General features: G+C 42.4%; 2 protein-coding genes across 2 annotated transcripts; one reads left to right on the top strand and one right to left on the bottom strand.

Moving 5' to 3' along the window:
* Positions 1-1,569: 1,569 nt before the first annotated feature.
* Pole3 (DNA polymerase epsilon 3, accessory subunit) lies at positions 1,570-4,476 on the bottom strand. The gene is made up of 4 exons (XM_004849530.4): positions 4,086-4,476; positions 3,900-3,985; positions 3,462-3,580; positions 1,570-3,214 (listed from the first exon to the last, which is right to left on the bottom strand). The coding sequence occupies exons 1-4, from the start codon at positions 4,149-4,151 to the stop codon at positions 3,045-3,047; spliced, it is 441 nt and encodes a 146-aa protein (XP_004849587.1). The 5' UTR covers positions 4,152-4,476; the 3' UTR covers positions 1,570-3,044.
* Positions 4,468-22,415, top strand: CUNH9orf43 (chromosome unknown C9orf43 homolog). The gene is made up of 14 exons (XM_087182880.1): positions 4,468-7,137; positions 7,319-7,510; positions 7,622-7,772; positions 11,990-12,062; positions 14,196-14,296; positions 15,927-15,993; positions 17,160-17,296; positions 17,944-18,094; positions 18,566-18,626; positions 18,889-18,956; positions 19,153-19,265; positions 20,775-20,862; positions 21,426-21,492; positions 21,684-22,415. Exons 2-14 carry the CDS (start codon positions 7,360-7,362, stop codon positions 21,920-21,922), a joined length of 1,467 nt encoding a protein of 488 aa, XP_087039006.1. The 5' UTR covers positions 4,468-7,137; positions 7,319-7,359; the 3' UTR covers positions 21,923-22,415.
* Positions 22,416-26,464: the final 4,049 nt, after the last annotated feature.

Here is a 26,464-nt window from a genome sequence, read left to right as displayed (position 1 = left end):
ACTTTCCGCAGCAGTTCTGGAAGTCCTTTTATTGACTGACTTTAATTGCCTGGTCGTGCCTGCCTTGATGCCTTGATGTCAAAAAATTTACCTTTTATGGTCATTTTGACTTTGAGCAAGAGCCAGAAGTCACACAGGGTCATATCCGGTGAACAAGGTGGATAAGGACACTGTAATATTTTTAGAAGCTTGATTTTCCATTGGATGGCATCCACAGCATCATTCACTGTAGTTCTGATCACACACTCACCAAAGAGAACTTGCAGAACTGCTTCAGAAAGTAGCAAGAATGATGGGTATATCTGAAGCAAGGGGGAATATTTTAAGGGGAATTAATGGCAATGTGTCTGTTACTGTAATATTTTAAACGTTCACTGTATTTTTGGTCACCCCTTGTACATCTTCAGCCATTTTTATTTTTGAGGCACAATTTTGCTAAATTGCCAAGGCTGGGCTCAAATGTACAATCCTATAGACTTCTGGGATTACAGGTGTGTACTACCATACCCAATAGGAAACATCTTTTTTCTTAGGAAGTTTCATTTTGGGCATTAATAGGGTAAGATGAACTCAAATCATAAAGAAGGTAATTTTTTTGGGATCCATTCTTTTTTGTTTTTTTGCTACCGGGGATCAAACTCAGGTCCTTGCATTTGTGCAGTGGGCGGTAAAACCACTGAGCTAAATCCCCGGCCCCTTGTTTTGTTTTTTGAGACAGGGTCTTGCTGTGCAGTTCAAGCTGGCTTTGAACTAGAAGTGATCCTCCTGCCTCAGCCTCCCGAGTACTGGGATTACAGGTGTGCCCTACCATGCCTGGCTTTTTTTGGATCCATTCTCCATTGGAATGTATAGTCTTATTTTGGAAAGTAGATTAAAATGGATGATAGGATGAGCCTTCCTTTGAAGGTTTTAAATAACAAGGTTAAGTATGGATTGGATTTCACAAGCAACAGGGAGGGACTGTAATACAGCTGTGTTCCAGGAAGATCCACTTGGCAAGCAGAACACAGGCGTAGCTAGGGGAAGTAGAGATGAGGCAGGAAACTGAGCTCAAAGGAAGCCACAGGAGTTCAGAAGGGCCTTGAGGACTTAGCCTACAGTGGTGCTCTTGGGAATTAAGAAAGGATGTTCCTGCTGTGGAGAAGGAAAAAACCATTAGATCAAGTGACCAGTGGGCTTGTATCTTTGTGAAATGTCACTTCTAAGTTTGATTTGAAGAAGCTATATAGATAGAAGGTAATATATAGTTGTGCTTAAGTGATAATGGAAGTAATAGAAGTACTGCTTCAGTGGGTTTACGAATTAATACTTAAAAGCAATGAGAACAACGCCATCACAGGACAGGCTCATTAAATGAAGGTGTGGACAATCTAGTACTACAGGCACCCAGAAGGCCAACCAGTCTTGCTGTGGTTGAATAGCAGCATCTGCTGGTCATTCAAGGTGATGCAGGATCCCATGTTTACAAAGGTCTGGCCCAGGCCACACCCCAAATACTGTGCAGGGCATTGATCAGTGGGTTCTCTCCAAAAGCATACTCTTTATCACTGCATAATTATGAGTCATCACTTTAAACAAGAAATGTTCTTTATTTGTACAAAGCACTATAATCTCAACAGTGGTCAGTCATTTATGAACAAACTTTTCATTGTATTCATTTAACCAGTTAACAGTGTCAAACTACACTGTACCACCTGTCAAATTCCAAGTGCTCCACTGAGACAAACAGGTGCCTGGAACACTGAACGGAAAGAGAAAAAGGATAGGAAAAGCCAACAGACACTTTAGAAGCAGTTCAAGGGAATGGTTGGGCTAGGGGGTTAGATTCTTGAGCGCCATCAGATCTTTCTCAATATCCAGAGGAGTTTCACAAAATCATTTTTAAGATATGGATTAAGGAACCAGGAACCTGCACTTTGGGACATTAAGTAGGTTCTCAGTTGCTAGACTTGCAGATGAAGTGAATTAAAGGGGGAGAGAGAGTGGGAATGGGAAGGAGAGGCAGAAAGAAATACAAAGCAAGAAGAGGGAACAAGTTGTGCTTAGACAAAGTGAAGCCTGGAAATTGACAGGAAAAAAACGAAAATCCATAGCCACAAGTCTGGGGAATGGACATAACAAGAGAAAGCCTGAGATTTTACACCTTCCAGGAGGTGACAAATCCTAAAGGTGTACAATGGCAGGGGTGAGATAACCTAAGGTCAAGCCGTCTGTTTTGTAAAACACCCTTGTTCCTCAACTTTCAATCTACATTGCTAATTTAAGAGCATACTGTGCCCAGAGCAGTCACCCAGCAGGTTAGATGCCTAAAGGCAATACAGAAGGGCCACAAGCCAAGAAGGTTTACAGAAACCAGAACTTAATTAATGCTACTGTCAAGTGAAGAAAGCATAAAATGGATTATCTTTAAAAAAAAAACAAAACAGTTCTGAGGGAATGCTGAGCTGCATACCTGGCCTCTTTTATCTTTTTTGGGGGGTGACAAGGTCTCATTGAGTTGCCCAAGTTGGGCTCAAAACTTGCAATTCTCCTGTCTCAGCCTTCTAAGTAGCTGGGATTACAGGCATGTAACACCATGCCCACCCCATTCTGACCATTCTCAGTGAGCTACTGTAAATCAAATATGGCTAACCATGATCAAAGCCCTAATTTTTCCTGAGCCTTCACTGCCTCTGTGATCTGGGAACACAGCAGGCAGCATGGAAGTTATTACTACTTTTTTGGAAGGGCAGGAAGACAGGAGCAAAAAAACTACATAACCATACACATAAGTAAACAAGATAAATCGCTTATTTAATTAGCTGTTCAGAATCCCTCTTGCCAAAAAGTAATAACCTTCAGCCTGATTAAACAAAAGAAGATTCTGCTACTCAGATGCTCTGAGTTGGTGAAACGCTGGTTTGATGATAATTATAGTCAGTTTTTATTGTGATCTTCCCAGGCACTTGTGCCTAAGACTACTTTGCCCAGCAGGGAAAAGCTTCACATAAACATGTACCATGTTTCAGAGTGGTAGCTCCCACAGTGCCAGTCTTCCCACCCTGTTAGTTGTCTACTTCATCCTCTTCATTCTGTTCTTCTTCTATCCTCTCTTCATCTTCATCGTTATCCTCATCTCTGCTCCTGTCTTGCTCTTCTGAATCTGTTTTTTTGTCTTTGTCCTTCTTCTTTTGTTCTGAAGCTTCTTTCTTGCCCTTCTGCTCCCGCCTATATGCTGTAAGGAAGGAGGGGGTTAGGAGGCAGGGCTGGAAGGGGGCACCAGACAACGCAGCAGCTAACTCCACTGTATAATTGGAAAAGCTGAGGCACAGAAGTAAGAGATCCGATGTGGGGCAAACTGAACTGGGTCGAGTCACAGCCAATAGTGGCTTCATGGACTTAAAAGATTCAAAGTGTAAAGTCTCAAGGCCGGATGAACAGGGATGACCGTCTTCTACATAGAAAACTGGAGGGACTGTTACCTTCCAGAGCTTCTTTTAATGGGGTAATGAACCGCTGGAACTCCATCTCTTCCATGGCTGAGAGCACATCACTGGCATTGAGTGTCTTGCGCTTCCCTTTCATCGCGAAGTTGTTGGCACTGAAAAAATAAGAGCAAAAGCCATTAGGGTTGTTAGACCCCCTTTTGCCTTGTGGTATTGGTGAGAAAAAATCATCTAAAGGTGGAGTGGGAAAGCCTACTGTCTTACATGCATAGCTTTTTGTCTTCTGTAGAACAAAAAGGCTGGGGCAGAGTTATTCTGTTGTTTTAATCTGTCTTACAACTTGTTAGAAGGGGAGAAAGGCTGTGAGTCTCTCCCCACTGATAGGACACAATTATTGGGGTCTGTGGGCTCCAGACCACGAACCCCGAGCCAAGGGGTTCCTCTGCGCCTCCCTTACTCCATTGCCGCGCTCACCAGGATGTGGCGTACAGCACAAAGACGCTAGCAGCGCGGGAGATGGCGCTCCGGGCCTCCTTGGAGATGTTGACACCATCCGGGAGCTGTGAGGAGAACTGGGATGTGGAAAGCTGCAGGCCCAGGACCCTCTTCCCTCCTGCCCTCTCGTCCACCCCCGGCCACCCGCCTGCCGGGGCAGCTCACTGCCTCTTTGATGATCCTGGTGATGACGGCATTGGGCAGGTTTAGGTCCTCGGGCCTCTCCGCCATTGCCGCCTAAGGGGCCTAAGGCTGCTCTGCCACAGGCCTTCTCTTCAGGATGCTACCTCGTCCAGACTTCCCGCGTCGCTACGATCTGACCCTCTGAGGCACCCGTCCTGCCCCACGTTGCCCACACTGTGTCCCACAGTGCCCCGCGCGTCATAGCCTTCTTCTTGTACCCAGCCCCGCCTCCTCAAGTCGCCGGTGAGTCTAAACTTTCCTTGGTGCAATGGTTTTGGCCCGCCGGGGCTTCCGCCCGGTCCCACTGTGCCCCTACTTTCCTCCTTATGTTCGTTTCTCTGCTTTACGCCATTACTACGTCTGGCGTTTTCTCACCAAATGAAGTATGACTCACTGAGGCTTCCGTCTGTTTCCCAGTTGCGCCACTGCTTGGAGACGGCGCGGTACAGCGGCTCGCGGCTCTCGGGGAAGTAAAGGAGTGGACTAAATTAGTTGGGCGTGGCGTGGCGGGGCGGGGGCGGGGGCGGGGCCCCTTCGAACGAGAGGTGGGGCTCACGTCCACCGGGCGCTGAGAGAGGTAAAATTACCAGCTTGGCTCCGAACCCTAGCGGTTTTCAATCCGTGCTGTTTCTGCGGTCCTGTTAGGTTGGCGTCTTCCACCTTTGTTTTGATTTTTTCCTTGTCCAAAATGCAAGGAATTTTTTTCTACTCTGGTGAATTCAATGTTCATATCTTTTCTCCCCTCATAACTTTATAATAATGGTATTTAAAGATGAGCGTTACCGAGGTTTTTGTTTTTGTTTTCTAGCGCGAATCATTTTGCTAACAGCGCTAATGCTGACATTGTCAAGATGTGCCTGATAAGACCTCGGGGCCCTTTTCGGGCTGGGTAGGTAACTAAAGGGCGAGAAGCAGCTGTTTTGTAAGGAAATGCAGCACCACATTCGCATTCAGAAACAACCCCTGTTAAAGCTGTATTTATAGTTCATTATATTTCTTTCCCTGTGGAAATCATTGTTAAGGTTTTGCAGTGGCGTTTTAAGTAGTATTTTTTGTTTGTTTTGGAGACAGGTTCTCACTGTGTAGGTTAGACTGGCCTTGAACTATTATGTAGCCCAGGCTTGCCTCAAACTCGCAGCGATCCTCATGCTTTAGCCTCCAGAGCGCTGGTATTATGGTGTGAGCCACCATGCCGAGGTTTACACTGTATTATTTTTATATTACATATGTAGAAATTCTCATTCCCGAGGAGCACTAATGCTGCTTTTTTTCCTTGAGACATGTTTTAAGACTCATTTTTTTCTACTGTGGATGGAAACATGGTTACAGAGAAATAGTTTCCTGTTAGAAAAACAACAGGACAGCCAGGTTTGGTGTTACACACCTGTAATTCTACCATTGGAGAGGCTGACACGGGAGGATCGCTGGGAGTTTGAGGCCCGCCTGGGCTACATAGTGAGTTCAAGGCCAGCCTGAACTGTATAGTGAAACCCTATCTCAAAAACACGAACAGAAAAACCCACAACAGGGCAAATATGGTAAATGGCAGCTGAAACTGCTAAAGTCAGAGACTGTTGCTTCTGGTGGGAGAACTTTGCACTTGGATAGAACAGGCCTAGTTTAAAGACATCAGAAGCTGCTCAGCTTCAGCAAGTTGCTTTGTCATTGAAACTGAGCCCAGGGTTGTCAGACATTTAGATCTCTATAAGAGGAGCCAGAAATTTGGAGTTTTGAAATTCTGGCTTAAAGTGCTGGCCAAACTGAACAAGTCAGGTAAGATGCAATCCTATGCCAATAGTTTGCTATCTTTGATCTAAATTAAAAGAGCAGGGAGTTTTAGCTGGTGGCACAAGCCTGTAATCCCAGGACTTCTTGAGGCTGAAGCAAGAAGATCACAAGTTCAAACCCAGCCTGGTCAATTTACAATTTAGCAAGACCCTGACTTAAAATAAAAGGCCTGGGATATAGTTCAGTGCAAAGACCCTGGTTTCAATCCCCAGTAGCATACCACACACACACACACACACACACAAACAAACACACAAACTAAGATTGCTTGAGGCTGTTCTTCAGGCCCCAAACAGGTCCTCTCACACATAGTATTTGGTAGTCAATAAAGGTGTTTCATAGAAGAAAAAAAGAAATGGACATTGTTCCTAAAAGTTCATAGATGAAAAAAGAAATGGACAGTGTTCCTAAAAGTTATTAGAAGCCAGGTCTCTTGGTGCATGCCTGTAATCTCTGCACCCTAGGAGGCTGAGGCAGGAGGACTACAAATTCAAGTCCAGCCTGGGCAGTTTATTGACTTCGTGAGATCCTGTCTCAAAATAAAAAATAAATTTTTGTAAGGACTGAGAATGCAGCTTAGTGTGAATGCCCTGGATTCAATCCCCAGTAATATAGTAGTGGTGGTAGTAGGGTTAGAGAGAAGGTGGTAGTGATCATCTAAAACATCTTTAGAGAGGGGAAGATAATATTTATTGAGTACCTGTTATATATAAAAGTACCTTCTTCCCCTTAATAAGGCAAGAGACAGAGAGAGGGGAAGTACTGTAATGTGGCCAAGGCCATATAGGTGATAAATGAAAAGCTTAATGGTCTCTGGAACAGCTGCAAGTCTACTGATGTGGGGTTTGAACAAATCCATTGATTGCTGGTGGCTGTTTTATCTGCCTTCATAAGAATTATAGCATATTGAAAAAACGAAGTCTGTCTTCTAAAGGTTTGAGCTACCTAAAGCACTTCTGTGACGTGACTTAATTGGTTGTAATTTGATAAAGCTTTTCAGAGATTACTCCCTAATGATTAATGAATGGGAAAAAGAAAGGATGCCAATATTTATTTTGAACTATATGCCAGACCTTTTAATATCCATTAACTAATTTTTATATTGACTATGAAACAGGCTTATGCTCATTGTACATATAAGGACAATGAAACTTGGTTTATTTAAATCCCAGGTCATTCAGCTATTAAGTGGCCAATTAGGAGACCTGAAATCATTTTGCTTTCAGTCTTGCTATCTAACCTCATGGTGAGATGTTTTCATACTTACTTAGGCAATCAAGCTTTACTTACTTCTTAATTATCTTGTGTCCACCTTGTACCTATATAGGTTCAATAGAAATATTTTAAGATTTGAGTCCAAATTAAGGTCTGGACTGGATGGGTAATGTATAATTATACTCCCTAATTATGTGGCTATTGATTCTCAGAAAGCTGCAGGATTGGCCTTTGTCCTAAACTATTGGTAGCCATGCACTTGCCAGATGACAGCCAGTGGGATGAAGCCATCTGTGACTTGGCTGTTTGTCCGCATCCACAATGCTGGGCAGCTGTCCGTCGAATTGAAAGGGGCCATCCTCGAATCCTGAGCTCACCCTGCAAAACTCCCTTGGATGCTGAAGGTGAATTAGCTAGCTTCTGTCTTCTTTCTTAGGAGGTCCTTAAACTGTGTCTGTATGGCTCCCTTTCTCTAGGCAACAAGTTACATGTTTTCTTCTGATCTGTTTTCTCAGATAAACACCCAGTACTCACTATTGTCAACATCTCAGATTCCTGCTTCCAGGCCAAGAAACTTGCTCATCAACAATCACCAGAATTTGCCTTCACTAAAGTTCATTCTTTATTGTCTCGAGGTTCAAAGCTTGCCTCCAAATTTCAAGGTAGGTAAATTATCATGGTATCTTTCTTTAGTAGATTGTTGTCTCAGAATTCTAGGTTATGATTTCCCTTGTGACTTTGAAAACATGTATTAAAAAGAAAGTACTAAAAAAAAAAAAAAGAGAGTACTAATTCAGTTAAAGAAGTGATGAATAGATGTAGAGAAACAGAGCATTCCTGCCTGCTGTGTTCTAGGAGTTGATAATTTGGGGCTGTTTTAGTTTGCTAGGACTGCTGGAACAAAATACCAGAGATTTGGTGGCTTAAAACAATGAACTTCATTTTCCCACAATTCTGGAGGCTAGAAGTATGAGATCAAGTTGTCTGCAGGGTTGTTTTGATTTGAGCCCTCTCCTTGGCTTGTAGATACCTGTTATCTCCTTGTGTCTTCACATAATCTTCCCTTTGTGCATGTCCGTGACCCAATCTCATTTTATAAGCGTGCCAGTTATATTGGATTAGGGCCCAATCCTATGACCTCATTTTACCTTAATTATCTTTTTAAAGTCCCTCTCTCCAAATACTATCAAGTTTTCAGGAATTTAACAGATGAATGTTGGGGGAAGGAGACACAAGTCAGCCCCTACCAGGGGTATCTTATCACTTTCTGTAGGTCATCAGAAAACTGTCCACACATGCCATCCTTCTTATCTTTTATTTTCAGGTATGAAACTGTTTGTAAGCTCCCAGAGGCAGAAACAGTGGCTTTTCTTTTTGAATTTCCTAGGAAGTCAAGGCGCCGATCTTGCGGATACATGAAACTGTGGGGCAACTATCTCTAAAAAACTGAGACTTAAAATTTGGACCCTATTGCCTAGAATTCAAGTGGTAATAGTGATCCTTGGAATGGTTTATTTACTTCTGTTCCATGTAAGCAGTTCCTGTGGATTTTTCTTACCTAAAGATAGCATAGGAAAGAGTAGGACTACTTTCAGGGGTCTCTAGGACTTGAGTCCTGGGGAAATGGCAGTATCTTACAGCGAGGATCTGGTGTGCTTCACATTCATTTGCACACACGCACAACACACTTCCACCCCATCATGCCCTGGTGTGTAGTGTGCTGAGGGCTACCTCATCTAGTCAGCTCCTGCTTCCATGCCTTCTCTTTTAGTCTTCTTACTTTCTTACTTCATGTGTGGTTTTTGCAATGACTGCCTTTTTTTTTGCAGTGCTGGTGACTGAACCCAGGGCATCTCCCATGCTAGGCAAGTGCTCTACCACTCTACCATTATGGTACATCACCAGCCCTGTAGTGACTTACGAACTGCTCTTGCTGCCCTTTCCCCTCTAAACAGTCTGACAAATGATCAACTAATTATGCTTCAACAAATACTGTTTTGCTCATCTCCTTGCATAGAATGCCTCTTCCTTTACTAGAGAATAGTTCCATGCCTGCTCATTCTGGAGTTGTGGCCTCTTTACTACCTGACTCCTCTCTAGTCATAGAATCTTCTCATCTCTGATGCCAACTTTTCCTCTGAGCCAGACTTTTTTCTGATTGTTCTTTTCTGTCTCTGACATTTTCTCAGCCTTAAAGACCCTCTCACCTCTGCTCTGCTTCATTAAGTCCTTGGCATGGCCTATATGGCCATGTGAGAGCCTGCCTTCCCAGTGGATCTCATCTTGCATTTCTCCTATCCTTGTTCGATAGGTTCCAGCCATACCACTCTCTGTATTCCACATGTAGTTCTACTTCATGAATAGAGATCGTAGAACTACTCTTTCCTCTGAATGGTTTCCTCTAGATTAGAGCTTTCAACTCTGCACTATTAGCATTTTGAGTCATTCATTCTTTGTTGTGGGCACTGTCCAGTGCAGCGTTGGATGTTTCACTGCATCCTTGGAATGCAAGCAGTATCTCACCTGCAGTTGGGACAACCACCAAAATGCCTCCAGACATTTCCAGATGTCCCCTAGAGGCAAAATAAAAGTTGATTTTGCCTAGAGATCTTCTGTGACCACCCTGTATGAAATTTCCCTACACCTCTGCCATCATCCAACCTTGCTTCTTTTTTCTTAATTCTTTTCTGAAGTGTTCCTTGATTTGCTTGCCTCCCTTTACTGGAATGTCAGTTCTGAGAGCAGGAACCATGGTTTTTTTGTTGTTGTTGTTGTTCACTGCTGTGTCTCTTGTGTCTTCGGTAGTGTGTGGCATAAAATAGAAGCTCACTAAATATTGGTGAATGGATGAATATGTTCTCATCTGTGTCAGGGTTGAGTTTTCTCACTTACTGCTGGCCCTGGGTGCTCACTCTTCCAAACTAACCTAGCACTCATTGTCCCTAGTAGGCTTATGGATATTTTTATGCCTGTGTCCTGTTTGCTCAACTGGATTTTAAAGCCCTTAGAAGGCGAGAGTCATGACATGATATCATTTGTTTAATTGCAACTTGTGACTTGGTGAGACCCTGTCTCAAAAAAAAAAAAGGGCTGGGTAGAGAGATAGCTCAGTGTGAAGGTCCTGGGTTCAATGCCAGTACTACAAAAAAAAAAACCCCAAACAACCAAACAACAACAACCCCCGCCCCCCAACAACAAAACAAGACAAAAAACCTAAACTCAAAACCCCACATTTATAAACCTGTGTCCTATTATCTTGTGTAGGATACAGCCTTCATCCTTGAGGGACTTTCAGCCTAGTTGGGGAGGCAAAGAAGTCAGCAGGCAGGGACATTTAGGATAACGAGTGTCATGAGTGGACTGGTGCCTGGGTGTGTGAAAGCACCAGAAAAGGTTCCTAACCAGGGTGCTGTATACATGTGACCTAGCCCAGAAGTTGAGCAGTCTAGTGAAGTGAGGATTGCAGGTGGGATGTGGGCTAGAAGACGGTTCTAAATTATACGGATAGCATGTTCAAAGGCCTGGAGGGTGAGAGAAAATTCTTTAGGTATAGTATCAGGAAGATAGTTTGTTGTGTTTGAAATGTGGAACAGGAATGGAAAAGTGATCAGAGATGAAGCTAGGAAGTAAAAAATACAGACCTTTGCTATTTATTTTGTAGAAATTGGTGTCTACATTATGCAGAACTTCATAAATCAGGTTGAGAGTTGAGTCTTTATCTCATATCTCTTGGTATTATTTAATAATACTTTTTTTGTTTTGTTTTGTTTTTCTGAGACAGGGTCTCACAATGTAGTCTAGGCCATTATTGAACTTGCTATGTAGCTAGACTGGCCTTGAACTTGGCAACCCTCCTGCCTTAGCTTCCCAGAGTGCTGGAATTATAGGCATGCACTATCACACTGGAGCTTCTTTTTTTTTTTTTTTAAATTGGGGTGAATATACATAACAAAACTTGACCATTTTAACTATTTTTAAGTGTAGAATTCACAGTGTTGTGCAACCATGACCTCTACCTATTTCCAGAACCTTTTCTTTATCTCAAACAGAAACTGAATTCATTCAACAATAGCTCTATATTACCTTTTCTTCCCTGGTAATCTCTATTTTCTGTCTCATTGAATTTGTCTATTCTAGGTAACTCATGTAAGTGGACTCATACAAAATACAAAATCTGTCCTTTTTGTCTCTGGCTTGTATCACTTGATATAATATTTTCAAGTTTCATCTAAGTTGTAGCATGTATCAGAATTTCATTACTTTTTTGGGGGGGGAGGTACTGGGGATTGAATTTGGGACCTTGTGCTTGCCAGGCAGGCGCCGGAACCACTGAGCTAAATCCCTGGCCCAGAATTTCATTACTTTTTAAAGGTAAATAATATTCTATTGTGTGTACATGTCACATTTTATTTATTTAGCATGGTTTGAACATTTCCATCAATATTGATTGATGAATTGATTGTACTGAGGATTGAGTGCAGGTCCTTCCCACTGAGCTCTGTTCTCATCCCTTTTCTAAATTTTTGATTTTGAGACAAGGTCTTGCTAAGTTGCTGAATTGACCAGGGTTTAGGTTGAACTTGTGATCCTCCCGCCTCAGCCTTCTAGAGTGGTGCCAGTATGCACCCAACTGCATCAGCTTTTATTGATGATGTACCTATCTTTAGCTCCAGACAGAGGCATAGGCTATGAATGTAGTTTGGTGCAATAGCTATGAAATGTTTGCAGCATGTGATGTCTATTTAGGAGCCCCTACATTCATTTGGTTAGTACCAAGCCCAATGTTTTCGGTGGACAGGTAGAAGAGTTTTTCTCATAGCACTTATTCTATCATCCCAATGTCTTTTGTGTCTCTGTTTCATGTTTACATATCTTGGTTTTAGGTCTCAGAAGGATTTACCTGACAAAAGTTTGATCACCTATACTAAGAGATCTCCCAAAGAAAGCCACAAAAAGGTACTTCCTCAGCATTTTCTCTTTACTAATGGGAATAAAATATTTGATCTTTAATGTTATTCTTCAAGATCACTATAATCAGAATAGTAGTGATGATAAACTGGATGTGGTGGCACATGCCTGTAATTCCAGCACGCTGGGATCCTGAGTCAGGAGGATCGTAAGTTTGAGTCCAACCTGAGCAATTTAGCAACTTAGTGAGACCTTATCTCAAAATAAAAAATAAAAAAAGGGGCCAGGGATTTAGCTCAATGGTGCCCTGACTGGCAAGCACAAGGTCCTGAGTTCGATTCCTGTCCTGGGTAGGGGGAGCGGAGACTGAGGATGTAGCTTAGTGTGAAAGCCCTGGGTTCAGTACCCAATATGGTAAAAAAAAAATGCTAATAACTATCTAGTATTGGGTCCTTACTATATGCTAGGCTCTTTGCTAATGGCTTTACATGCTGTATTGTTTTCAGAAATCCCAGAGTTAAGTGGGATTGATTGTGGAAGTTTGGTATAGATGAGAATTTTCTTTATACTGCATAAAGCATGTTCAATTTCTAAGTAAACATTGCCACTTAATAGTCAGAGCACTTAGAATATGAGAATGTCAGACCTAAATGTGTCTAAAGGTCATCTAGCCCGATAACTTTCAATCTTTTAAAACTATGATACATGGAAATGAATAGATTTTATAACAAAAATTTTATGAAATAATCATTACTCTAACCATGGGGAGGTACTCTGAAATTTTCTGTCCTATTTTGTTTCATTCTGTTTCATTTTTAAACAATATGGGCTTGATTCACAAAATTGATTTTTATGACCTACGCATAATCACAGTTTCAGTTTGAAGAACATTATTATGGTCTATCTTGTGCATTTTACAGTTAGGGAAACAGAGGCTCAGATGGGAAGTAATTTGCTAATGTATATGAATAGTTAGAGGTAAATCAGTGCTAAATTAGAACTTTAGGAAGAAAAGCCTTCCTACTTACCTAAAGAGGGATTTACTGTTCCTTGGAGTCTGACTGAATGCCTTTTGTTCTTTTCACCCTGAACTGCTCTGTATCATGTAGGGGAGAATGTAAGGGACTAAGAGATAGTAGATGGGTGTGAATGGATGAATGAACAAAGTAGTTTACCTCCTTGGCCTCTTTTGAACAAGAAGGTTAGGTTAAAATATTACTATTTTAAATTTTATTTTAATTTTTGGCAGTACTGGGACTTGAACTCAGAGGTGCTCTACCACTGAGCTATATCTCCAACCCTTTGAAAAAGATTTTTTTTTTGTTAAATAATTTTGAGATGGGATCTTGCTAAGCTGCCCAGATTCTCCTGCCTCATCCTCCCCTAGTTATGAGATTTCAGGCATGTCCCACTGTGTCTTGCTTAAATTATTTTTAAATTATCGATTTTAGTAGATATATGTGAACATGATTCTAAATTCAAAAGCCATAAAACATTTACAATGAAAGAGTCTCCTTTATTCTCCCTAGTTCTTGTCACAGGGCCAACCTTATTTTTTTAATCTTTTTTCCCCCTTTTTAAATATCTTTTTAGGAATATGGACTAGATAATTTATAAAGTTCCCTTAAGCCCTACTGTCATAGGGTCCTAAAGAGCTAAATATGAGAAGCATCAACACTTTAACTTTTATATAGGTGCCTATCATTATAGACAGACTGTAAATAAAAGTAGGGAACTTGATCCTGTCTCCACCCATTCTGTCCCTATTCTGAGTCCCAAAATGCTGACTGTATTATTGGTAGGGGATCTAAGTCTTTCAAGTAGAGCCAGCAGAATGAGTAGTGTTCCCCTAGGAAAGCCTCCAGGCACCCTTCTATGGGATGGGGTGGGGGTTGATAGGTTTTCCTCTAAGGTCACACGGAAGTGGGGAGATTATTTGTTTAAAGATGCTCATTCTTGCAGAGTACCTACCAGTGCCTAATGAAGTAAGTAGTCTGTTTCTTTGGGGAGAATATCATAAAGATGATTTGGGGATGGGAAATGTCTTTTTATCATCTTCTTAGCCACCAGGTTTTTTGGTTAGCATGATAATTGAGCCCTTAGTCTGGTACTGGTACTGGAACTAGTACTGGTAGCAGCCTGGCACCTAAACTATATGGAGGCTTTAAATTTTTCTTTTAGCTTTCAGTGTTGAATTTGAATGAGACACAACTTCCTTGCTCTGAAGATGTTAGACATATGGTTGTGATCTGGATCCCAGAAGAATCAGAAAAGAATATGTGGTGAGTGTCATGTCTAGAACTTGGGGAGTCTTTATCCTTATATTCTGTAAGTCCCTACAGGCCTTTTTTGTGATCTCCCTTTTAGCTACCTTACTGCAAGTAACAGAAGGATAAGCAGAGAAAGTGGTCCTAGTCTCTTGCTACTCCTTCTTACTACACTGGAATTATTTTTATTTATTTATTTTTTTGAGTCAGGGTCTCACTGTATAGCCCTGGCTGGCCTTGAACTCAGCCTCCTGAGTGCTGGGATTACAGGAATGTGTCATCATGTTTTCCTTTTGGTTTTTTGGTCTTGCCATATAGTCTAGGCTGGCCTTGAACTCTCCATGTACCCTAGACTGGCCTTATACTTGGAGTCCTCCTGCTTTAGCCTCCTGAGTGCTGGGTCTACATCCATGCACCATGGTGCCAAGTTTGGAATTCTATCTTTTTTTTGGTACTGGGGATCAAACTCAGGACCTTGCGTTTGCAAGGTGGCAGAACCATTGAGCTAAATCTCCGGCCCTGGAATTCTATCTTAATACACTTTGAGATTCATGCTATGGGACTTCTGTATATCAGATTGCACATGGCAGTAAATAGCATGTAAGGTAGGGCCCAATTTATTTGTGAAGTTTGATTAAAAATTACACTTTCTCTATTAGTTTTCCTTATTAGCCCTCAGTAACAAGTGATAGAGCTCCCAGTAAAGCATATGAACCTCTGATTGCCATGGCCTGTGACAGTGGCATACAGTGAATAGCATAAAGTACTTGCGTACCAAGCAGGGCATGACAAAGATCAATTGGTGAAGGCCCAAAGCTTGCTAGTGTAGAAAACCATGGAGAAAGAATTTGGTTTCTCTTTTGTGATAATTGAGGCTTTCAGATTCTGGTTAAGTGATTTAATTTCTTTTTAGTTGGGCTTCTTGTTGAGGTAACCTCCTGATTTTCTTTTTCAACAAATGATCCTGTGAATGCATTTTTGTGTGCATATATATGGTATCAACAAGAAAACACAGATGACTTTATTTCCTTTCATGTAAAAGCAGCCCCAGAGTGGGTGGGCTGGGACTACTAAATCAGCTCTGTGAGATAATCAGAAACCCAAGCTCTTTCTAGCTTTCTGGGCCATCTTTCTAGCCCAAGGCTTCCATCCTCTAAGGTACTTCGCTGGTACTTTTAAGGTCTAGGTTGGCTGCCACAACTCCAGCTTTCATATCCACGTCCCAAGTGAGAAGGAGGAGAAGAGAACAGAGCAAAAAGTACTTCTTGAACACCTCCTGTGTGCTAAAGTGGTGAGGATTTAGGGAAGAACCAAGTAGATTTTGTCCCTGTCCTCCAAGAGTTGTATGCGAGAGTCACACATGACAAACATAACCACACTTAAGTATATAATTACTAGTTTATATTCACATGGTAAAAGAAAATTCCTAAATTGTTCCAGAGAATGTTGAGGAACCAAATTTAGATGGGAGGGTGAGGGGTCTTTTAGCACAGGTATCTGGGTGACACATACTGCTGGGCTCCCAACCGGCCATCTTTGAATACTAATGAGAGATATAGAAGTCTTCATGGTCATTATTCACATATATCCTTGCTGTTTTTGTTTAAGATGTCTGGGAATAAGTTGTGGTTATTCTTATTTCAAGCTTACCTGAGAAGACATCTCCTTTCCCCAGCCAATATGGGAAAAAGAAAAGAAAGAAATTAGCAGAGGTAAGTTCAATGTTTGTCCAAACCTTTATTATTACTCTGTAGGGTCTATTTTTGTTTTCTTTTTAGGTCTTCCCAAGTCTCAGCCCCTTCCTTTCTCTAAATGAAAACCCTTCCATAGGGATAATTACAAGTCTCTTCAGACTCCTTTCCCTATCTGTACCATGTAGGGAGGAGAAGGACACCTTGAAGAGATCCAGGAGGAACTGCTGGGTATCCAGGGGGACTTTTTGGTTAGTTAAAAACTAATCTCCAGGGCTGGGGATTTAGCTCAGTGGTTTTGCCGCCTGCTGCACAAGCACAAGGACCGGAGTTCGATTCCCTGGTACCAAAAAAACCTCCCCAAAATAAAACAAAACAAAAAACCCCCTAATCCCCAGGTGGCCATCATGGTGTGTGGTTATAATCTCAGCTATTCAGGAGGCAGAGGAAGGAGAATTATAAGTTCAAGACCAGCCTGGGCAGACCAGCCAGTCTCTTGGTGAGACTCTGCCTCAGAATAAAATGAAAAGGGCTGAGAATGTAGCTCAGCACTAGAGCATATGTCTAGGATGTACATACACACACACACACACACACACACACACACACACACAAAGTAGAAGAGGAATAAGAGGAGGAGGAAGAAGAGGAAGAGGCAGAAGGAGAAAGAGAAAAGGAGAAGAAGAGAAGAAGAAGAACAACAACAACGGCAACAGCAACAACAACAGCAACAAAAACTACAGCAAACCTGAGGTTCCAACTCATTCAACCATTTATTTGAAAATATGATTTTGGATAAATCTCAGAGCTGAGTGCTATGTCCATGAGAGTAGTGTCTTGATCCATTTAATTCATTATGAAATCCCTATCCCTAGCTCTGTGCTTGGCATATAGATAGATTGAGTGAATAATGAATGACCTCTGGGAAAACAGTACAAACAAACAAAACCAAGTTAATCCCTGTATGATCTAAATACAATAAGGCTGGGATCCTGCGGGAGGTAGTCATGTGGAGGGAAGGAGGGAATGATGGAGTGGCTGTGGAAACAAGGAGTTGTACAGGTCAGGGTTGTGTTGGGGGGCTGGAATGTTAATGGGAAGAAATGAGCTCAAAGAGATTACTTGGGAGAGTTTGTTTCATTTTTTCTCTTCCGGAAAACGGAGTCATCTCTGGGTCTCCCTGAGAGTTCACAGAGACAGGGTTGAGAACCTCAGAGGTGATTGTGCCTCCGTCCTCCCCAGTAGTATATGCATCTGAGCAGTTAAGTTCAGAAATACCTGTCAGGGCCCAGGACAATGTGCTACTTCAGGATCTGCTGAAAGAGTGAGTATCATGGATGCTCATGGGAGAACCAGGGCTCCTGCTTTGCCCTGAAGCTGGGATGGGGCAAGCAATGTGCTCTTTCTGAGTAGGGCAGGGAAAACTGTCACTGTACTTGTTTACTGAATTCTTAGACTTATCAACAGGCAGGGGTGACAGTAATTACCACAGCCATTTACCCAGTACTTACCATCTGGCAGGCCCTCGGCTAAGCATATTACATGGACTCTCATTTAAACTCCTGCCAGTGGGTAAGCACTATTGTTTTTATAGATGAATTATGGATAAGTGGGAGGCAGAAGGGTATATGTGATTTGAAGTTTGAATTTTGTATTGAAACTTAACTGCTTTGTGAATTTTGGTAATTGTTTAGCCTCATTAAGCTTCATTTCCCTCATTTGGAAAGTGAGGATAATACTTGTCTTCTGAGTGTTGGAAGGATTCAGTGGTATAAAGCCTAACAGAATAAACACTTAATAAGTGCAGTTGTGGTTATCATAACTGCATCTGAAAGGTGTCCCCCAATGAGTACCTTTGGGGAGAGGCCATTCCAGACCCAAAGCAGAAATGTCTTCAGATTTGGAGCCTTTCTCATCTCTTTCTTCTCTCAGCAACAGCTGCTGCTGACTGGCTGTCTCTGTCCCCTTCAGGCTTTTGCCACAGGGAGAGAAAAACATGTCTTGTGTAGAGATGAAAATACAGTTGGGCAGGATGAAAAAGAGTCTTCCCCTGGAAAAGAACCGACATGACAGTGTGATATCTTCTAAGATGTTTCTAACTATACACTGCCTCACCCTACAAGTAAGAGCCAGGGTACTTTGGAGGAAGGGCCTTACATGAAAATCTAGCCCTTCTCTTCTCAAGGCTGGAAGAGTTGGCTTTTTTTCTTTCTTTCTCTTCTATCCCACCACTCTGGCCCCAGCCCCACAGAAGCCTGGGCTGTGTGTAGGTGAAAGAAAGCCAGTGTGGGGGGAAGGATGTGTGCAGAGCGGTGACTGGATTTCTTCTGCACTTCACTTCCCACACCTTTCCCTTCTTGCACACCCCTGCAAAACACTGGCTTCCTGATGTGCTTGCTGACTAGATGAATAAATGCATCTGGGGAAAGGGAAGGACCTACAGAAGAGCTTCTCTTCTTTCTCCTTCTGCTCTTCTTATCCTTCTCTTTCTCTTCCTCCTCCACCTCCTCTTCTTCCTCCTCCTTTTCTTCTTTTTCTTCCCCCTTTTTCCTTTCCAACCTCCCCCTCTTTTTTTTTTTTTTTTTTTCTCCAGAGACCTGTGTTGCGGTATCCAGAACATCTGAAGAAATTACATCATAGCCTGAAGAGAGAAGGTAGCTTTGCTGCTGCTGCTGCTGAATTTCTAGCCACCCACATTTCTCTTTCTTTAACTTGGTCCGGATTCTGTTGTTTGTGGCCACAGTCATATGGGGTCACCTGTAGAATGCAGGAAACTCTAATTTCAGGAAGCAGCCACCCAGCTTGGTCCTGACCCTTGAGGGAGTCACTGTAGTTGGGCAGGTCTCAGCAGGTAGCCCAGCAGGAGGTGGGGGGCTGTCACTGGGAAGAGGATCGACCTGGCTTTCTGGTCACCAGGTCACAGGAAGCAGCAGCAGTGGCGGCAGCCACAGGGGAAGAAGGAGAAAACCCCTACTAAGCAACAGGTAGAGTACTTCGAGGGAGCCCTGGGACTCCGCTGGGCTGGTTGAAGTGGGTGCAGCCTGAATGGGAAAGAATGCCTGAGAGGTGGGGTTCTCTTTGGTCTCTGGTTATAGAAGTTAAGTTCCTTTTCCTCTCCTTTTGCAAAAATGTTCTTCACTTCCAAAAGTCCCAACTCATTCCTCCTCTTCTGGATTTCAGGAGGCTAAAGAGAAAGCCAAGAGTGATCTGAAGATCCAGAATACTCCAAATAAACATTCAGCTGCAGTTGCATATAACCCTGTCTGTGGTAAGGACAGTCCTGTATGTGCATGGTTGAGTAATAAAATCCCAGGACATAGATAGCAGCAGGAAAAGTGAAATATGCCTTTTCCATTTTGAAACTTAGCCTGGTCAGGGACTCCGAATTAATTAGTTAATTAATATTTTTATTGCATTGAACCCAGGGCTTTTGCACTGAGTTACATCCCCAGGGGTTCTGACCTTCACATGGTAGGCAGAAGAATCAGGGCTGAGGCCCAGGACAGGAGGTGACTTGTACAAGGTTAACACTCCATCCAGGGTGACCACTACCACTCCCTGGACCTCCATTTTGGCTCCTTTTCCTGATGCCTCCGGTAGGAGCTGTTTTGCATGCATCACTGGGGTCACCTTGGATCCATGTCCTTAGAGCAGTAGCCTGTCCTCACAAGTGAGAAAGGCTTTACAGAAAAGGTGATTTTTAAATTGGATCTTAAATATGTGGGATTTTTTTCCAGTATGGAGAATTCCCAGGGATGGCAGTATCCTGTGCAGAGGCATCTTGGAGGAGCATGGCTGCTTGGAAGACTTTGAGCATTTCAGTGTGGCTGTTGCTATTTAAAGGAAAGTGGTAGACCAGGCCAAAGAGGTGGGTAGGGCCTCATGGACGCTGTGAAGGCCATTAGGCTTGAGTCTCCAGGTCAATGGTATTCCATGTTGGCTGCACACAAACAGACTGAGAAGTTTTAAAAACTCCTCTAACAGCCAGGTTGCATCTCAGATCTATTAGGTCAGAATTTCTGGTGTTTGGAACGAAGTCCTGCTGTATTTTTTTTTAAATCTTTTAAGACAGGGTCTTGCTATGTAGTTCAGGCTGGCCTTAAACTCACTATGTAGCCAGCTGACCTTTTACTCATGGTGATCCTCCTGAATGTTGGGATGACAGGCATGTGTCACCATGCTTAGTCTCATGCTGTGCTTTAAAGCTCTCCACTGCTTCCAGAATGAAGCTGAGGTAAGAGCCTTAGCTGGAAGGCAGCCAACAGAGTTGTTATCTTTTAGCATAATACCTGTGGTGACAGCTTGGAAGATGTTTATTTAGAGAAGGGAAGATTCAAAAAGGAAAGGACAAATGCATCTAGGGACTTGTTGGAGAAACAGCTGATGCAAAAGAAACAGAAAATTGGAACTTTTTTATTTTCATATTTTTAGAACCAATATGGGTATGTTGGGAATGGCACAAGAAGGTGAGTCACACTCTGGTAAACTGAAAGGTAGAGTTGTTTCTTTTTCTGCTGTTATGTGCAGTTACTTCTTATGTGGAGGAATCCTGGATCTTATAGTACATCCTTTATTTTCATATCTAATTTTGTAATACATGTAGTTACAGCCCCAGGTGACCAGGATCACACACAACTCAGAAGGCCTCACACAATGTATACATGTATTGAAAGTTCACATGGTATCTCATAAATAGGTACACTACTTATGTGTCAGTTAAGAAAACAAAGAACCACTATTACTGAGATATGAAGTGCCAAAAAGAAGAGTACTGACTTGACTTTGTGGTCACTAGGTCACAGCCCTTTTTCTGGTCAGGAAAGTGACATGAAGCAGCAGCAGCACCAGATGAATATAGAAGGGGCCACCTTGAAACACATGAATGACAGGGCTTCTGCCAAGGCCTAGTTGCACTATTTCTTACTGTGTAACAATCCACACCAAAGCTCAAGTCACAGTGATTCATTATTTCTCATGAATCTAGTCATCCTGTTCTTGTTTGAGGTCACTTTGCAGCTGGGCAGAGGTGTTGGCCACATTGGCCAAGTTCTCTTCCATAAGGCCTTTCCTTGTGGTTTGTTTGAACCTTTTGACAGCATAGTAATCACTCAAGTGGCTAAAACAGTATCACCTTTTACTGGTCAAACAAGCCACAAGTCTAGCTCCAATTCTTAGAGGTGGAGAGAGACTGTATCTCTTGATGGGAGGAATTGCATGCGTATCTAGGAACAGGAGGAGTTGTTGGCAGCCGTCTGTAGAGGTGGTCTGCCCTGAGTTGACTGCTGGGAGTGGGAAAAATATTAGTTCTGGCTTCATCTGGATAGTCTGGAGGGCAGAAAATGTGTAATAAAAGTGATGTTAATTTCTCCAAGAAAGCATCTTAGAAAAAATGTTTTTATTTTCCTAATGTCTTGATTCATTTTTTTTCTCATACTTACTCCAATACATTTTAGGTATCCATAGAGAGATCAAGAAAAGACCACTTTGACAAGTCCCTGGATTTCTTCCCTAATATGAAAAGTAAGTTATTAGGGTGGAGGACCCTTAGTACTGAACCTGTGTTAACCAGGGTGGGTTTTTCCTGGCGGACACAGTCCTCATCCTTCACGGGGGTCCTAAAGATAGCCCAGCCTTTCCTTTTCTGTACTCCACTTGTCACAGTTATTTGGGAGAAGCCTACAGGTGAAATTAATGGCTGGGTTTTCTTTTAGGTTCTAAAATGTCTAAGAAGGAACTCCCTTGCAAGGACCTTAGTGCCTCAGTGGAGATGGTACTGGAAGCCCCAATTGCCAACCAAGAGAAAATCCCTGGAGACCTTTCAGAAAGTATGGCTAAACCAAGCTGGAAGCCTGAGCTCAAACCACTGAGGATTCTTCAGGCCACTGATGTTGAGGAGGAGGAGAACCAATCCAGTAGGTCAGAGAGTGAGGATTCTTTGGACACAGACTGAAGGTGTCACCCGGGGCAGCCTTCACCAGAGCATGATGCTTGGCATCCCGAGGACAATGACCTTTGACATAAGGCAGAAAAGAAAGGACACTTCTGCTCCCCCAAGTCTCCACTGGGACCTAAATTTAGAACTCCTGCTTTTTTATTCTGCTTTTACTAGCCTCTAAAATAAGTAAGGGAGAAAAAGCTCTACTCTTTCTCAGCTTAAGTGACTTCTCTTCCATTAGGGTCAGAATAAGTTTAATGATTAAACACAACCACTTCTCAATTAAAAGATACTCTGTGTTTTTGGGAGGAGGGGAGAGATGTTTCTTAGCATTTGTTTTTGGGGTCACTTTTATCTCTTCTCTGAAGCTCTGAAAGGTTTTCAGTTGTACAGAGCTGAATTTGGCCTGTGGGAGCCTCCATGGTATTTCTAGATTTTTCTGTTAATTTCCTTTCTTTAGGAGATGGAGTCCATATCATTATTAAATAATATTCATTGTGTCCTTGTATATGTGGTACTGGACTCGTTGATCTGGAAAAGCTTAGCAATGTAGTTCTAAGGAATTGAGTTTTCTGGGAAGTTTTAATGATGCTCAGATTGAAAATTCCAGAGTCTTAGAAGCTCTCTACTTTGCTTTTTGGAAGACTCCCCCAACCCCCACATTTCAGTCTTAAAAAAGTTAAACCAGGTGTGGTGGCACATGCCTATAATTTCAGAACTCTGGGAGGCTAAAACAGGAGGATCATAAGTTTGAGCCCCGCCTGGGCATCTTAGTGACTTAATGAGACCCTGTTTCAAAATAGAAAAATAAAAAAGGACTGGGGATGTAGCTTAGTGTGGAAAGCCCTGGGCCTAATCTCTAGCACTGAAAACACAAAAAACACCACTTTTAGTATAGTAAAATTTCAAAGTTGCATAAATGTAAAAAGAGTAATGAAACTCTGATTTTCATACTACCTGTGATATGGTAAAGAAAGACCATGGCGGAGGTCCTGAGTCGCACGGAAGACGCCGAATCACCCCGCTGCAGACAGGCAGGTCTGCCCATGCCCTACCGAGGTCCCCAGTTGCGCGGAACACACGACGCCAAATCAGCCCGCTGCAGACAGGCAGGTCTGTGCATGCCCTACTGAGGTCCTGAGTCCCGCGGAAGACGCTGAATCAGCCCGCTGCAGACAGGCAGGTCTGTGCACGCGCTAACGAGGTCCTGAGTCACGCGGAAGACACCGAATCACCCCGCTGCAGAGAGGCAGCCACCTGATTCCACACAACAAAGACGCAGAGGACACCAGACCACCAGACCAAGGTACTGAGTCCCACTGTTCCCGGCCCAGAGGTAGGGGCTTCTGAGCCGTCGTCCCACTGCTCCTGGTCCAGAGGAAGGGGCTTCCGGGCCACCATCCCTCCCACCGCTCCAGGCCCAGAGGGAGGGGCTTCTGAGCCACCATCCCACTGCTCCTGGTCCAGAGGAAGGGGTTTCCCGGCCACTATCCCTCCGGCTGCTCCCAGCCTACAGGAAAGGGCTTTTGGGTCACCATCCCTACCACTGCTCCCGGCCCCTGTCCCACCTCACCCAGCTCAGATAAGGTAATCCGTGCAGGCGCTAACAGCCCCCCGCCCCAGTCGAAATGAGAAAAAATGTAAATAAGTCTCAAAACCAGACTTCCAGATCACCTACAGCAACCCCAAAGGGAAATGAGATGGAACCCTCTGATACTCAACCACCTGGACCCACTGAACTGGCAACAAAAGGGGATCTGGAAAAAATGAAATCAGAAATAATTTCTCAGATAACAGGAGAAATTGTGCCCCTAGTGCAAGACATGATTAATAAATCTAGAGAGGAGCTCAGGAACATGATGGAATCCCAACATAAGAAACGAATGGAATCCATAAAACAGATGCAAATAGATTTCCAGGAGATGAAAAACTCCACTGAAATTCTACACAGCAGAATGAGCCAATGTGAGGACAGAATTTCAGATATAGAAGATAAGATTGCAATTAGTGACCAGGAAAAGAAAAATTGCTTCAAAATTATAAGGGAACATGAGAAATCAATCGAGAAGCTGCTAGATGAAGCAAAAAAGGATAACATAAGACTGATTGGGCTCAATGAAGAAACAGGAGAGAGTGCAGATGACATAAAAAATTCTCTTCACAGAAATAATGGCAGAAAACTGCCCAAGCAGGGGAAAAGAGCTTGACATACAGATAAGTGAGGCATATAGGACTCCAAATAGCCTTGATCAAAAAAAATCTACACATAGGCATAAAATTGTTAAGATTCCAGAAACACAACAGAAGAACAAAGTTCTCCAAGCAGTCAGAGAAAAGAAACAAATCACATACAAAGGAAAGCCCATCAGAATCACAGCAGACTTCTCAACACAAACCATCAAGGCAAGAAGAGCTTGGAGTGACATATTCCAAGCCCTAAAAGAAAACAGCCTCCAACCCAGATTGATGTACCCTGCAAAACTATCTTTCAAAATGGATGGAGAAATAAGATACTTCCATGACAAAGAGCACCTTAGGAACTTTGTGAATACCAAATCAGCACTCCAAAGAATTTTACACAATAGCCTAGGAACAGACATTGAGGATCACAACCCCAGGAAGCAAAGCAGAATGAACCCATCTGGCATGACAAGAAATTAAATGTAAAGGGGGAGAACACAACAAAAAGAAAAAGTCATGGCAATGACAAGTCAATACGTTTCAGTTATAACCATCAACGTTAATGGTCTCAATTCACCAATCAAAAGAAATAGACTGGCAGAATGGGTCAAGAAGCAAAATCCAACAATATGCTGCATACAAGAAACACACTTAATTCAAAAGGAAACTCATAGACTGAAAGTTAAAGGGTGGAAAACAATACTCCATGCAATGGAAACCCAAAAAAAGCAGGAGTAGCTATCCTCTTTGCGGATCAAGTAGATTTCAAACCAACACTGATGAAGAGAGACTAAGAAGGACACTACATCCTTGTAAAGGGAAGAATCCAAGAGGAAGCGATGACAATCATAAATATCTATGCACCAAACACTAGTGCACCCAACTATATAAAACAAATACTAACAGACATGAAAAGTCATATATGCACTAATACAATTGTAGTGGGGGACCTCAACACCCCACTGTCACAAATAGATAGATCAACTAGACAAAAAATAAGTAATGAAATACTAGAACTCCATCGAACTCTTGAACAAATGAACTTAACAGATGTTTACAGAGTCTTCCACCCCACAAAATCAGAATACACATTCTTCTCAGCTGCACATGGGTCATTCTCCAAAATAGACCACATACTCACACATAGAACATGTTTAAGTAAGTGCAAAGGAATTGAAGTTATCCCCTGTATATTATCAGACCATAGTGGGATGAAATTAAAGATCCATAGCAAAAGAAACTCAAAACATTTCATAAACACGTGGAAATTGAACAACACACTTCTGAATCACCAATGGGTCACAGAGGAAATTAAAGAAGAAATCAGACAGTTCCTTCAATTAAATGACAATGACAATACAACATATCGGAATCTATGGGACACAATGAAAGCAGTCTTACGAGGGAAATTCATAGCAGTGAATACACATATTAGGAAAACAGAATGAGCTCAATTAAACAACCTGATGCTGCACCTCAAGCTTCTAGAAAAAGAAGAGCAGGACAACTCCAGAGCCCATACAAGGGAGGAAATTATAAAGATCAGAGGAGAAATCAATGCAATGAAGACTAAGAGAACGATACAAAAAATCAATGAAGCCAAGAGTTGGTTTTTCGAAAGAATCAATAAAAATTGACAAACCCTTAGCCAACCTTGTCAGAAAAACGAAAGAAAAGGCCCCAATCCATGCAATTAGGAATGAAAAGGGTAAAATTACAACAGACCCAGCAGAAATCCAGAGGATCATCAATACCTACTTCCAGAACCTATACGCCAATAACATGCACAACACAGAAGAAATGGACAGATTCCTAGATACATATGAATTACCAAAGTTGAACGAAGAAGACCTAAAATTTCTGAACAACCCAATATCAACCAATGAAATTGAAAATGTAATTAAAAACTTATCAACTAAGAAAAGCCTGGGCCCTGATGGCTTCACTGCTGAATTCTACAAGACATTTAGAGAGGAACTGCTGCCACTACTGTTTAAACTCTTCAATGAAATTGAAAGGGAAGCAATACTCCCAATTTCATTCCTGGAAGCAAGCATCACTTTGATCCCCAAAGCAGAGAAAGACCCAACCAAAAAAGAGAACTATAGGCCAATCTCACTAATGAACATAGATGCAAAAATCCTTAATAAGATACTGGCAAACAGAATGCAGAAGATCATCAAGAAGATCATACACCCTGATCAAGTGGGATTTATCCCAGGGATGCAGGGATGGTTCAATATACAAAAATCAATCAATGTAATACACTATATCAATAGAGCCAAGGACAAAAACCATATGATTATCTCCACAAACGCAGGAAAAGCATTTGACAAAATCCAACATGCATTCATGATAAAAACCCTACAAAAAATT

This window comes from Heterocephalus glaber, unplaced genomic scaffold, assembly GCF_053883595.1.
Source record: "Heterocephalus glaber isolate CG9 unplaced genomic scaffold, H.glaber_assembly_v1.0 deba00001479, whole genome shotgun sequence".
NCBI lineage: Eukaryota > Metazoa > Chordata > Mammalia > Rodentia > Bathyergidae > Heterocephalus > Heterocephalus glaber.
The sequence above is the reverse complement of the archived record's forward strand: the minus strand, read 5'-3'. Positions and strand labels throughout refer to the sequence as shown.